Here is a 13,929-nt window from a genome sequence, read left to right on the forward strand (position 1 = left end):
CTCATTGTATAAAAAATCACAATTTAGAATAGATTGGTATTTTTCATGTGATGGAATTATTGAGTGCAAAAATTTAAATATCAGAAATTATCTGACAAAAATCTTATTTCAATTTAAATATTTCTGCAAATTTTAGAATTGCAACACTGTTTCTTCAATTTTATACAATTTTTAATTAAGAAGCCCAATTAAATCATCAATATTTCCAGTAATTGTATATACGAGTATGAACAAAAATAATTTAAGTTACTCTTTACCAGAACAATTTACCTGTATTCAATATTATATAAATCTTTTATATCCATAAGTGTCTCCACAGTTCAAGTGCACCCTCAACCAAATTATGACTACCCACTTTTGCCCACTTGAATTTAACATCAATGACCCTAAGAGAACTTCTGCATCCTACATAGCACAACTGACAGTTTAACAATCCCTCCAATAACAAAAATTGTTCCTGCTCTCGCCACGACGATGATTTTTCAAATCACAGTACATGCATTTACACAATTCATATCTAAATACACAAGCATTCGAACTTCCTCCCGATCCACCACTCATCGAAATGAATCTTACTGAAATCGTTCCACACGTATCTCACAAAGACTCCCAGGTATCAGAAAAATCGTAATGGTCGATCGTGTTCGTCAGAGCGGGCAGTTAGTTTGATCAGAGCAATGTCAGCCCCCGAGTCGGGCTGGACGCATGCAACGGTGCATGGATGCGCGTATGCATCGGCAGCAGCAGCAGCAGCAGCAGCAGCAGCAGCAGTGTGAGGATAGAAAACGAGGGAGCGGCGTAAACAGCAAAAGATTAGATTTCACAGCCTTAGTTAGGAGATTCGATTAGATTATTACAGAGCGCATTAAATACTTGTCACTCTCTCGAGAAAATGGACCCGTGCGACCCCTTTTTTCCACGTATTCCTCAGTTTCTTTTTATTTCTCCCCTTTTAACTCTCTCTCCCTTTCTCTCTTTGGAACTTAGACCGTGTCTGCTGCAGCAATTACGGATAATGTTAAACTCGGAAGTCTTCCAGAGACATTCGTAAAACCGATTGGTCGAAAATATTATTCTAGGATCCGTTAGGGTACAAAGTATAGTTGCGTGAACGATTATCATTAGATAATTATAACGATAAAAATGGACATTGTCTTATCGTGGGATGGAATAGGCTGTGTAAGCTCCGTCAATGCTAGATGCTCCGCTGCGGTTTCATTGGAAACGAAACGAAGACGGTACGAGAAAGTAGAAATTCGAAATCAGGGAACAGAGGGTGTCGCGAGATCCACGAGGGTTCGAATGTTTTTTTTTTTTTAGAAACCAGTCGAAAGAGAAGTACCAGAGTCGAGAATGGAAAGAAACAGAGACGAGTGGAACCGAGAGATCGACACAGTCGGCTGTGTCGATAAAATAAAAAAGTAAACAGTGGAACACATAGTGTCTGAAATGAAAATTTTATTAATCTTATGCCCGGCAGGCATGTAGCATCACTGTGACATCGTGAGTCTTAATTTCTTTCGTCTTTAATAATCTTGATTACCAAAAAATGGACAGAATGCCTTCAGCCGCGACGTTTTCCTCTCGAGTAGTCGTTTCGTTTACTTTTTGTATTAGTCTCTTTCTTTTTTTTGTCAAATTAGCAGCAGCCAGAGATCTGATCTATCCGCGACAAGAAAACATCGCGTCGCAGGCGAGTTTATTATTTATATTCAATAAATATTACATACAGTAATATGTTCATTATTGATAGCGTTAGTATTGTTCTAATTGGACAGAAGTTGTTTGTTGTGTGGTGGTTCACAATTTGGGCGAATTTCATATACGATTCATCCTTAATCGTTAATTGCTTTTTTTTTTAAATATTCCCTTTTTTCAAGTCGTTCTTTCGCATCCCTCATACTCTACACAATCTATTCCGTGGATTAAAAAAAATATGATAGTTATTGCCGCGAAAGCATAGACTAAGACGGTTGTGGAAATTTTATCGCGGTGGGACTTAAGGCCCAGGATTCTTGGAAGTCTGTGCACTAAATGTGCTCTAAATAGAAGCAGGATTTATTGTGAAGCAGTAACAGTGCTTAGTTCTCCCTTAAAAAGGGCCTGAAAGGTCCCAGAGAGGCCCAGAGGGATCCAAAGAGGTTCAGAAAGGTCCAAAGAGACCCACAGAGATCCAGAAAGGCCCAAAGGGGCCCGACAGATATTTTTCCCCCTCCTTGATCTAAATTCCCCAATTGGATCCAATTGTCACAACTCACGACGAATTCTGCTTCAATTTAGGGCCCATATCCTGTGCAGGCATCATCAATTCTGGGCCCTAAGACCCACAATATAATATCCCCAACTCCCTCAGTCTACACTCCCGCGCCACGACATTTAATCAGTTGATTTTGCCATAGAGACGCGTGTACATCCGTTTTTCTTTTTCTTTTTTGTGTCTTTTTTTTTTATCTAAAAGGGAATATACATATAATCGTATCAGGTTCGTTTTAGTCCTGTAAAACGAGAAATTAATCGTCACCCATATACTGAGCAAATCGCGTTCGAATGTATCAAATATATAATATGTGTGTGTGAGTGTGTGTATATCATATAGTTCCTCGGCGTGAACGAAAAATTCCGCGTGATCTGCCGCGAAGAAGTTGAATCGATACAGCTACGCAATTAATACAATTGAAAGCAAGCTCGTCTATTCGATTTCTACTACCTTCAGAACAAAATAGAAATAAAGAAATAAACTTAAGACCCTAATATTGCGATCCTATATCAGCACGTTGCCGCTCGGTAAAAGAAGGAAGGCACTGGCCCAGCAGGTTCATCGGGCAGCTGGACCAATGCCGAATTTCTCAGCGATCGTGCAACAGTGCACGCTCAACGAATTCGGTTTCACATATAATTAACATATGTATAATATGTATAAATTAACGCGTGTGTGTTCCGCGTGGCAACACAATCGATGGACACAGGGGGAGGGGATGTATGTTACAATAAAAAGGAACTTAACAGATTGCGCTAAAAAATACAATATACGAAACAATTGTATACATATAAAATCTTTAAATAATCTACACAACGCGTTAAATAGTATTTAAAGGGCTTCACATTTTGGGCGTTCGTCCATCCGTCGTTTTCTCGGGTGCACATCTCCGACGTTCCATAATTACCACGCCTGGGTAATTTCGGAGAGTGTGTACGGCGCGTGTACACACGCGTGTGTATGCGTGGATACGCCAGCGGTGGTTCAAGAAAAAAAAAAAAAGAAAAAAAAATATAAATTCCAATTCCCGCTGGCGACTTATACGTATATTGAACGGTCCTCCCGATTTCCTTAAACGCGACTGACGCTTAGTCGTTAATGGAATTAACTCTTTGAACTTGCCTTGACGCCTAGCCCTCTGGTCAAGGGGGTGCGGAGGGGGATGGAGATTGAACTGTTCTCTTCCCTTCTCGGTATAGCCTTAGACAATGTACAATTATTCTCGTGTAAATTACGCGAACTAAATTAATGTAAAAAGTAAAATGGCTCATCATCCCAGTCGTAGAACGTAAAATTCGTGGAATGCATTTGAAATCATTGGATAACGCCGTCGCTGACTCTCCGATACATAAAGACCCAACTATTATGTATTGATCCTCTCTAATCTACTGAAATGCGAAGTAGAATACGCTCTATGCTCTCAATCAGCATGTTCCGTTCGAGATCGGAGAGGGGGGGAAGGTGAACATCCCATGCTTATTTTTTTGTTTTTTGTTTTGTGTGATACACATTAAACGACCTAATATCTCAAGTAATATTTAGAAGTTATTAATAATTCATAGCTGCCCTAACGTCTAAGGGACTGAAACACTGCTGCTACACATATCATAGGCATGTAGCAATTAGGATATTTAGTGGCTTTAGAGTAAAACGAAGTTACGGTGAAGCGGTGTGATCCGTTTACTTGCCCCGTGGAGAGGATCGCGTGCCTGTCGTTGAGAGACCTTCCCCTCGGCTCCGACTTCGGTGCAAGGAATGTAAACCTTCACCTGAAACATTAGGCACTATTATTAATACTTGTATTTTGTGGTCTTGTACCTGTTTCTCAAGTGGGAACAAAGAGATTGATATTAAAATAGGTAATAATTATTTACGAATTTTTTGGAACAAATTTTTATGAAAATAAATTTTGTGTAATTTGTGTAATGTTTTGAGTCTCGATTTTTTTATGAACTTTCAGACATTAGTCGTGTGTCTTTAACTTTTGTTATACTAAGGTGAAATCATCTTGATTCAGCTTTCAGAGTTCTAATATTCAAGTTCAGGAATAGGAAACCAGAAATGGGACTTTAAATATTTGAAAATTTGAATATTTTGAAAATTTGAATATTTTGAATATTTGAATATTTTGAATATTTGAAAATTTAAATATTTTGAATATTTGAAAATTTGAATATTTTGAATATTTGAAAATTTGAATATTTGAAAATTTGAATATTTTGAATATTTGAATATTTCAATATTTCAATATTTCAATATTTGGCAGTTTTTAATATTCAAAAATTCAAAATTTGAAAATTTAAAAACTCTATTCCAAAGAGATATTCTAATTCCAAAGAATTACTGTATGTCAAATATAATAGACATTCTACAAATTCTTTTACAAGCGTGAATATTTTTAAGATAATGTCTACTTTGATAAATGTAACTGTGTGATAATATTTGTACCTTTGCTGACGCTTCTGCGCATCGGTGCAGATTGAGGAAGAGTGAAAGTGTAGTTCCTAAGTGCTCTGCCTCGTTTGTCTTGAATTAGTTTGTCCACCTTGACGAAGATTCCGCATTTCTGCCGACACGTGAAGTACCTATGGCCATTCACAGCACCATCGTTTTTACCTGTAACAAGGAAACATTTGTGAATTAGTTAGCGTACTTTACTAACAATAAATTACTTTCACATATACAATGTCCAAGTCAACACATCATCACACAAGTCATTTCTACTCTAACTAAAAATATAAACAAATCAAATCTCAAACATGGATATGCCTCAGCCTATCAGAAAGGACGATTTTTCAGATCAAGTAACAAGTAAAAAGTATCATAATAGGAACTTACCAGTCGGAGCATCGAGTTCAACTCCTATCCACGTCCCAGATGCAAATTCTGTTGGTCCAACGTATGCTATCACTCCAGAGTAGCTGTAGGGACGCACCAGTACAGATTCACCCACAACGACCCAGTCTGGGAGTGGTGTCTCGACTCTGCTTAAGTCGTGTCTCGAACCAAAAGCTGAACTCTTATCGCTCACGTCGTCTGCTTTGACAAAACAGAAGCAAAGGGTTAGAAATCGTTCAGAAAACAAGACTTCGATTTCGATAGATAAAAGACATGTACCATCGATACGTTCAGAGGAGCTGTTGTCCCCGTTTTCGTAGGGCATGTTAGGTTGCATCGATTGTTCCAGTCGCGCTGCAGCTTTGCTCTCTGAAAGTTGTGGACGGACCATGGGGAATGAAGCCCTGTGTTGTGAACTGGTAGGCCTTCCTGTGTTTGCAGAGGCTTTCCTTCGTCGCACCACCTGAGTATCAAACAGTCGGAGCCAGAAATTATAGACACTGGCATAAAATCTCTTATTGCTGTGTTAGGTTTAATTAATTCTTTCAATTATTTCTGCGTTATATTTTTATCAAGAATTCTTAAGGGATTTCGTTATTGCATACCTTGCCAGGTGGCAGTTTCGTGTGTACAACCGAGCTACCCTCCAAGGGACTCTCCTCTCCCGAATTCGACGCCTGACTGATCTCCATTTCGCTTTTCCTTCGATTACTCAGAGCCTGATTGCGTACGTCCTTCTTCTGATTAGTGTTTGCATGTGTTGCACTGCTATTCGCGTCGCTGTCGCTTTTCGTCGAAGACACTGGACTGTCGATGTCCGCGTCAGCGTAGGCGCCTGTTTCCTCTAGGTTCTTCCTGGTGCGTTCTGCAACCACAAATCCATTTCAGTATCTTTTACGAACTCAAAATGAACCTACACACTTCCCTGTGATACTTAATAGGTAATTGAGCCACTTAGATGCCAAACTGATTAACTCCACAAAACAATATGAAAAGATACAAAAACCTAACTTTTCATAAATAAAAATATATTTGAAAATTCAGCTTGAAATAAATGAAGCAAAGTAATGTAAGATAGATGTTATTTAAGAGATCAGTTCTCTTTCTGAGATATTGAATTCTCAGTTCAGAAGTCAAAATTACAATTCACTTGGATTTAAGACAGTAGATTCACGTCTACTGTCAAAAGCAATCCTTGCTAAAGAGCTACCAAAGTTTTATGCACCAAAAGAAATGAGTTCGACCAATTTGGCTTCTGTAAAGCTCCCTTTCAACTTATCCAAAGTTTTAATCTATACCATAAAGTGTCTTCAGGACTAACTAACCCTCAGTGCAAGTGTTCCTCATCACATTCAAGTTATCCAGCGCATTAGTAATCTCGCCCATGTACTCTTCTGGTGTCTCCTCGACCAAAGAGCTGTCCATTCTTTCTGGCTTCTTGCTGTCCAGGAGATTTCGGTACTCCAAGTCTGGGGTCTCGTCCACGCTGATTGACTTGACGGAGAGCGAGTCCTCGGAGGTCAGGTTCGTCGTAGACACGGCTTGGGAACCGTAACCACTGCTACTCATGCTTGGCGTGTTGATCTTCGTCGATTGAAGTTCGACGAGAGAATCCAGTGTGCGTGAAGAAGTTAGTGGTTTTACTGGTTTCGCCGTTGCCTGAACGTAATCGTGTTTGATATGCTTTTGATAAGGATGAAACAGTATCGTGAGACTAAAGAATCGCAGTTGCGACTGTGTGCTGGATAAGTCTATCTAGTCAAACATTCAGAAACTGTGTTCTTTGTCAGAGTTACGTGGCAGCTACTTGGTCTAGTGAATCTAAGCTGTGGCTTTATAAGAAGTACTCTAGCTGTTTAATACTGGAGCAAGAAGGTCCATTAGTGAATTTTAGAATATCTTTTTAGGAAACTTCTAGGCTTGGGAGTTCATGACACTACTTTTGAGACTTAGGAAGGTGTACTACCTGGTACGGGTCATATTCAGAATAGTCAGCGTCGCTCTTCTCTTCGTCCTCGTCGTGGATAGGCGTCGACAACTGATTTCCAACGTTCGACGTTTCTTCGTGCAGTGTAGTCATTCGTAGACCCAGTTTGGTGCCCACCATGTTTGGAGATGCTAAAACGAATAGAGTGAAGTTAGCGTGAAATTCTCGACCATCTTCATGAATTCAAAATGTGATTGCTTATGAATATCAGGGCCGATCTGGCCACTATAAAATTCTTTCGCGTCGATTTCATAGTTAATCTGGATTACTCTTCTGCCTGGAGTCAACATAGATTTCGTATAATTGGGTTCATGAGTTCATGAGATTCACACTAAAGGTGCCAGGTCGGTTCTGATACACATTTGTGATTACAAAAAATATCGAACAAAGGAGGACCCATGCTGTTCCTAAAAACCAAAAGAGGATAACATATTCCACGTATTCGACTATGTTTTCTTTCACAATTTACTATTCATCTACAGATGTTTTGATACGTGTAGTTTAATGATTCCTGGTGGGACATTTCAGATCTTTTCTATGTGTAACTATGGTGTGTGAACTGAGTTTCCTGTTTCATTCTGTGAGTGAGTGTAACAATCAAATATTAGGGCTCAGTAGAGGAAGCGCATACGTGGAATATAGGGCAGCCTGAAGTAAACATAAAACAGAGCTGAGAAGGTACCGATAATTGTAAGCAATAATACATCAAACATAGAAGGAACTACACACTGCACCATTGGTACAGTAAGGCTGCAATTCCGAAATGACAGTAACTACAACGAAGTTTCGATAAAAAAAAAAATTCTTTAAAAAATAACTTACAGTTTTAATAGTATCTATACTTATACTACATAATGGTTGAACTAAGGTATAAGGAAACAAAAGAATCTACTAATCACTACAAGAATGATCAAGGGGACTCTTTCAAACTTTTCAGAAATTAATAATACCAAAAATCATCATTTATATTCAAGAAAATTTTTTTTAATAAAATGTCTAATCCTTTAGCCTTTTCTCTGCTAATCATAAGCTAATGTTTTAGAAAGAATAAGAACACTAATTCGTCATATAGACACTTCAGTAATTTGTGCCAGAGAAGCTGTTCAAAGAATCAGAGAAAGGGATTTTTAAAAAATCAGTGAAGTCTGAGACAATTAAATAAAAACTGAGAAATTCGTATCAGCTTTTTTGCTGGAAATTTCTCGCATTTTTTCTCAGCAAAATGGTGGTAAAATGAGTTTGAAAGAGTGTCCAACAGCGAGTGTCACCTACACTTGGCAGAGGTGGATTGTTGCAGACGTGTCAATGAGTTGAGATTCAGGTTGAGATTCAGGAAAGTTGGTCTCGCTGAAAGGAGATAGACGTACTGATTACACGGCACTCTTTGTTTCTCTTGTCGATTACTAAACACTACGTTCTCTTCTCCTCTTAATGGCGAGCCATAAGTGAACATTTCTCTTTACAGACCGTTTACAGGCTTTATACAGTCAATCAAAACCATGCCTGCGGGCAAGAGAACACTGGATAGTGAAACAAACCAGACGAATGTATACTTGCATGTTGTGTTAGATTCGATGTTCGAGGAACAGTCATATAGATACAATCACGCGGTTAATGTACAGACAGTAATGATACAAGAGTAGCGCTAGAAAGATTGCTTTTCTCATATCTGGTTGAACCGACCGTACTTCTCCTTCACAGAAAAGGGTGGAACGTTTTAACTCGCCATTTTTATTCAAATCCAAAATGCACTGCTCCTATCACGAAACAATACACAGAAAAGACGTTTCTAAATGTCTACTATAACGACAAGTAGAGGAACTATTACATCTCTTGGCCTAACGTGCATTGTGAATTTGTTATAAATATATTAATAAAAGTGGTGAACTCAAAGTCAATTTTTCTGTATTTTCTTTAATACGTTTTTGCTAGTTCTGTGAAAGATGATTATACATTTTTTGTATATTATTTGAATATTTTTTTATAGTTTTGACTTTGAGTTAATCCTTTCTATGAAGATAGAAAAAAGGAAATTTTTTATCAGCTGTAAAATTTTTAATATCATTGTTTTTGTAGAGGTAAGAGTTTTTCCTTTTTTCTTAAGTTTTGTGAAAAACAATTTAGTTTTTTTATATACTGATTCACTGTTCTTTTAGTTTACTGATTTCTAAATTAGGGAATGAAAATTCTAAATTGTTTTTCAATACTGAATCCACCTAAATCATTAATCATATAAATAATATATATATATTATATATATATGTATATGTATATGTAGTATGTACACATCTATGATACAATTATCCTACGTTTGTTTCTAAAATATTGCCGAATAGAACATTCACAAGAAAATTAGAAACATTTTACAAGCGACTTTTGTTCGTTTCCTTCTTTCGAACTATGTGCGTTTGTAAAATATCTTATGCACACTGGTTCACTCTTGATTAGTGTTTCAACGTTTCAAAAATTCGATAATTTGTTGAACGCAACGAGTCGCGTGTGCTTTTAACAAATTACCAAGGAGCAAACTCTATAGAAATCATTTCTATCCTAATAGAAGAATTTTTGCGAAAGAATTTTTTCAAAAAACCATGCTCTCAGTTGCGAATAAGTGAATACAGTGCCAGTGAAAATGATTTCTACGCGTGAGGGGGCAAGAAACGGAGCAACGCGAGGCTGGTCTCACAATGCATCGATATGGTTTACGCAAATACCCATGGCCAACAGCACATCGACTCAGATCGGAAAAGTGTCAGAGAAGAAACAATTCAGTGAACAGAGTTGCTGATGCTTGATATACAAGGAGCCACATTCGCATGCAATAATCCAGTAATGGAGCTAAAGTAACATCGCTCACGCAAATAAATAGCGTTCAGTCCAGACAGAACAAAAAAAAAAAAAAAAACACCAGCAATTTTCAGAACTAGAGCACAGGTGAATCAGGAGCGTCGATGAGCTTTGTTCAACAGAAAAACCAGTGAAAACAATAGGAGCAGCGTTCCTCAAGCTACTAATACGATCTAATTATTATCAGTTAATCTATATTGCGTATAAATCTGAATCTATGTCTATTCGACGAGACAAAAAGCGCAAGAGATCGTTAGGGTACTTCTGATTACAGCTTCCGGTTCTGAACATTGCTAATATCCACAAGTAATACTGTCGACACACTAAGGCTTACTGGATAACTAAACAACAGACAGACTCAACCACTCACGAGACATATGTACTAATTGTCACTGCCTGTTACGGCATCAATTAAATATCAATCAAGACTCCATTTTACCTGAGTTCAGAATGGAGCCTTGCGTGGGCCGAAATAGTTGAAGTAGTAGACGTAGTGTTAAACAGAGGAACAGATAAGTTGCATACATTAATTAGTCAAGGAACGTTTGTTAATTTTGCTACAGAATTCGCTATTTTAAGTTTCGTAAACTTGTCTTAGATACTGTTAATAAGTGGTAGAGCTTAAGTGTCGCTGCTAAAACGCTAGGCGGATCTGAGAGAGTGGGTTCTTTACCATGCTCAACTTCTCTTTAGCCGCGAGACCTGTCGCGGTCAGATCGTCTAGGAAGCTGTAACATTGTCAATGGACCCGGAAAGACTGTGTGCAATAAAGTTGAACATAGCGTGGTGACATAACAATATGATAGAAGCTGTAAATATAATAATACGAAATTCCAGTGTAGTGGTAATCGCTAATAGGGAAACCGGTATTACCAAACATTTTTAAGGATAGTGATAAAATGTTGATCGTGTTTGTTCTAAGTGACAGCAATTTCCTTTCATAATGTCATTCACTTGACTCTGTTTTAACTCAGGAAAAATTGCTTTAAGCCTGTTGTAGTATAAAGAATTTATTTTGTAAATAATTGGACGCTATGGAAGGAAATGCTAATGAAGGATGACATGAATTTTAATTTAAAAAATAGAAGAAAAAAAGGAAAAAAGTAATAGATGAAATGGTTCTTTTTCATCGTCCAGAACCATGTCCAATACCAAAGGAAGACGTAACAGTGGAATTTTAGACAATCTAGGGCAAATCGTAAAGTGACTATCATGGCAAAGGTGATATATAATATCAAAAACACTGCATAAGCCACATTTCAGAAACGTATTATAGATTCTTTAATCGAATATATAATTGAAGAAAGCAAAATCAAGGCAACGAGAAGTGATTCAAAACGTAAATTGATATTATTCTAAGACTAAGGTTCTTAAACACAGTGCCATTAAATTCATCAAAGCATTATCTCAATAATTCAATTGTAGTTTAAGCAAACTAAGATGTTGCATTCATTAAATGATGAATCTGCGTAAATATAGTAAGTTATAAAAAGACCGAAATAAAATGTCGTAATCAAGTTCATTAAAAATTTATAGTAGCAATCCATTTAGCTAAAAATCCTGCGTTATAGTAGCAAGCTCTGTGTAAAACAGAGAACAAATGTAGCATAAGAACAGAAAATAAAATATAACTCGTCTCACTAAACTCGCTATGCCTTCAACATCATGGCAAATGCTTGCAGAGCGAAAGAATTCTCTCGTGGAAATCATCAAATTACCTTTTTGTTGGCGTACTTATGGTAGTACCGTTGGATATTGTTAAAAAGTTATTGTGAACAATAGTATCATATTAATTCTATGTCAGTAAACGATTGAGAAATTATATGATATGTAGTCGTTTATAATCGAAATGGATTACTACAAAATGAATAGTCAACTAATGGATGAGATAATGAAATGTATGAGTGAATTTTGTGTGAATAACGAGAAAAAATCTCTCACTTATCATCTATTTAATGGAGTACCAATTCGTTTCTCATCTTTTCTATGATTTCATAAATTACATTTTGCAAGGTTTCCCCACATTGGGCTATACTTTCCATATTAAAAGTTGAATAATTTTGCTTGTAACTATGGCTGTGCAATTAAGAAATCATAGAAGGTATATATTAATGAATCTATAATTTGGAAATATTTAATTGTAAGATGTAGCACGTATAAAATGAACGTATGCTTACCGATTCCAAATGGTTTTGACGGTGCAGGAATGAAGTTCTCATCGTTCCTGGCATGGCCAGTAGAAGCTCGCCGAGAGTGTAGCAGCCCATTCAACTCTGAGTTGAGATCAGTCACACTTTCAGAGCGTGTAACATTCAGAGCGTCCATCGAGGTATCGGACCTCATGATCTGTAAAAGCCAGCAAACTCTATCACATCTACTCAAACACAGACTCAATCCAGTTAATAAATTCTGAGGACTCTAGAACACTAATAACTCAACAGAATTCCAAGCTAAGTGAAACAGAGATTATCTAGAAAATCTTTTACTTTTAAAAACAATAAATAGGAAAAATGAACGTTTAGAGTTAAAGAGAATTAATGTGTGAGACGTGAGAAAATCAATAAAGAAAATAAAAACAAATTAAACGAAAAGCATACAGTGCGTCCAAGACGGCGTAGAGGCAGTAGTACCTGCGAGAAGTTGGGTACGCTTGCTGTCTTGCGCATCAGTGGCTGGCCTTGTGCTTGGAGTAACTCTTTCACTGCGACGTTTTGTCGTAGTCGGTCTAAAGTTAAGATAGTTTCCACCGCAGAGACGCCACGCGTATATTTCTCTGAACATCATAGACGCAACTTTAGCATGACACTTGCAACGACGAACTTAACACATTGGAGACCGATGACCTACCCACTGGGTCAGAGAGCTGATCCTCTTTTAGCCAAGGGTACAACATAATTTTTATACTTAGAAGAGCGTTCCTGGCTGAGGATGGTCTTGGAAAGTCCACTGGTCTCGAATGTGTTAACTCATTTCTTAATTCTAAGACGCTGACTCACCGATGTATGTTTCACCATCGCACAAACTGGTGTCTTCCCCACTGGCGGCGATTTGCGCCAAACTTTCTCTGTCTTCCAGCTCCTCGCTGGCTTTTGGTATATTAGAGACGACTTCGTAGGTGACACCAGTCTGGGACAGGCAATCTGTGCGAACGATCCTCTTGAAGAGTCTGCCTGTGATGCTCTGTCTCTTGTAAATGTTCAGGGCCAGTCGTTTGCGCAGCACCAGGTCCATTGGCGCTGGATGGGAGAGGCTCACTGTTGTTTTTAGGATCAGGAAGATCCTTTCGTTCGCTGTAACAGGGTTCCATCGTATAGTAGAAAGTTCTTGCGTAAAATAGAGCTTTGTTAGTAGCGAAGAAGTCGTTTTATTTACCATCCGTGAGTTTGTTCAAGTGAATATTGTCGTGTATGCTAGAGTCCCAAGCAGCGATGGCACATACGTCTTTCTCAACGCGTCGAATAATTGGTAAATTGTAAAATTTGTTGCCGTGTTCTTTGGGTAAGATAGAGTTCAGGCCAGTCACTGGGACTTCTTCCCCGGACTGGTGTGCTGAGAGATCATCGGCTGTGCATATTTATGAGTTCATTAAATGTTGTCTTTTCTCAGGAGTTGCTAGAAATGTTAGGAATCACTTCACTTACCATTGAGATCAAGGAAGAGGACAGGAATGTGTGGTTCCATGCCTGCTGGAGGGTTCCAATCAGCTGGGGCACCAGGAATCCCTGACCCTGCTGCAGGAACCAGGACTGCGTTTCTTTCTTCTGTTAAACTGACCCACTGGTCAACCAGACTTTGCTCTCGCTCTTTGTCCTGTTCTGTTTTGTCTAGACGTAGAAAGTTGGCGTTAGAATCCTAGTCTACTATCAGTTCTATATCTCACTTAGAGCCAAATCAAGATTAATTTTTTTTTTGTAATTTTTAGGAATGCAAAAGGACAAATGTGGTCATCCATTTTGTAATATTGCATTTGAGGTAGTTTATAATATGAAATTTATTTCGT

General features: G+C 38.0%; 1 protein-coding gene across 7 annotated transcripts in view; it reads right to left on the reverse strand.

Moving 5' to 3' along the window:
• Positions 1 to 3,422: 3,422 nt before the first annotated feature.
• LOC143186627 (kinesin-like protein KIF13A) overlaps positions 3,423 to 13,929 on the reverse strand; it is a 129,233-nt gene continuing 118,726 nt past the window's right edge. For 2 of the 7 annotated variants that reach the window (XM_076390316.1, XM_076390315.1), the window contains exons 16-29: positions 13,571 to 13,753; positions 13,302 to 13,493; positions 12,926 to 13,219; positions 12,560 to 12,702; positions 12,107 to 12,275; positions 11,648 to 11,662; positions 8,355 to 8,429; positions 7,062 to 7,213; positions 6,421 to 6,778; positions 5,701 to 5,960; positions 5,375 to 5,558; positions 5,096 to 5,293; positions 4,706 to 4,873; positions 3,423 to 4,026 (exon numbers count right to left, since the gene is read on the reverse strand). In XM_076390316.1, the coding sequence (XP_076246431.1) occupies positions 3,938 to 4,026; positions 4,706 to 4,873; positions 5,096 to 5,293; positions 5,375 to 5,558; positions 5,701 to 5,960; positions 6,421 to 6,778; positions 7,062 to 7,213; positions 8,355 to 8,429; positions 11,648 to 11,662; positions 12,107 to 12,275; positions 12,560 to 12,702; positions 12,926 to 13,219; positions 13,302 to 13,493; positions 13,571 to 13,753 (2,480 nt within the window). In that variant the 3' untranslated portion in view covers positions 3,423 to 3,937. The remainder of the gene's footprint in view (positions 4,027 to 4,705; positions 4,874 to 5,095; positions 5,294 to 5,374; positions 5,559 to 5,700; positions 5,961 to 6,420; positions 6,779 to 7,061; positions 7,214 to 8,354; positions 8,430 to 11,647; positions 11,663 to 12,106; positions 12,276 to 12,559; positions 12,703 to 12,925; positions 13,220 to 13,301; positions 13,494 to 13,570; positions 13,754 to 13,929) is intronic. The other 5 variants (XM_076390321.1, XM_076390317.1, XM_076390318.1 and 2 more) reach the window with 4 other exon arrangements.

The sequence above is a fragment of the Calliopsis andreniformis genome, unplaced genomic scaffold, assembly GCF_051401765.1.
Source record: "Calliopsis andreniformis isolate RMS-2024a unplaced genomic scaffold, iyCalAndr_principal scaffold0022, whole genome shotgun sequence".
NCBI classification, from domain to species: domain Eukaryota; kingdom Metazoa; phylum Arthropoda; class Insecta; order Hymenoptera; family Andrenidae; genus Calliopsis; species Calliopsis andreniformis.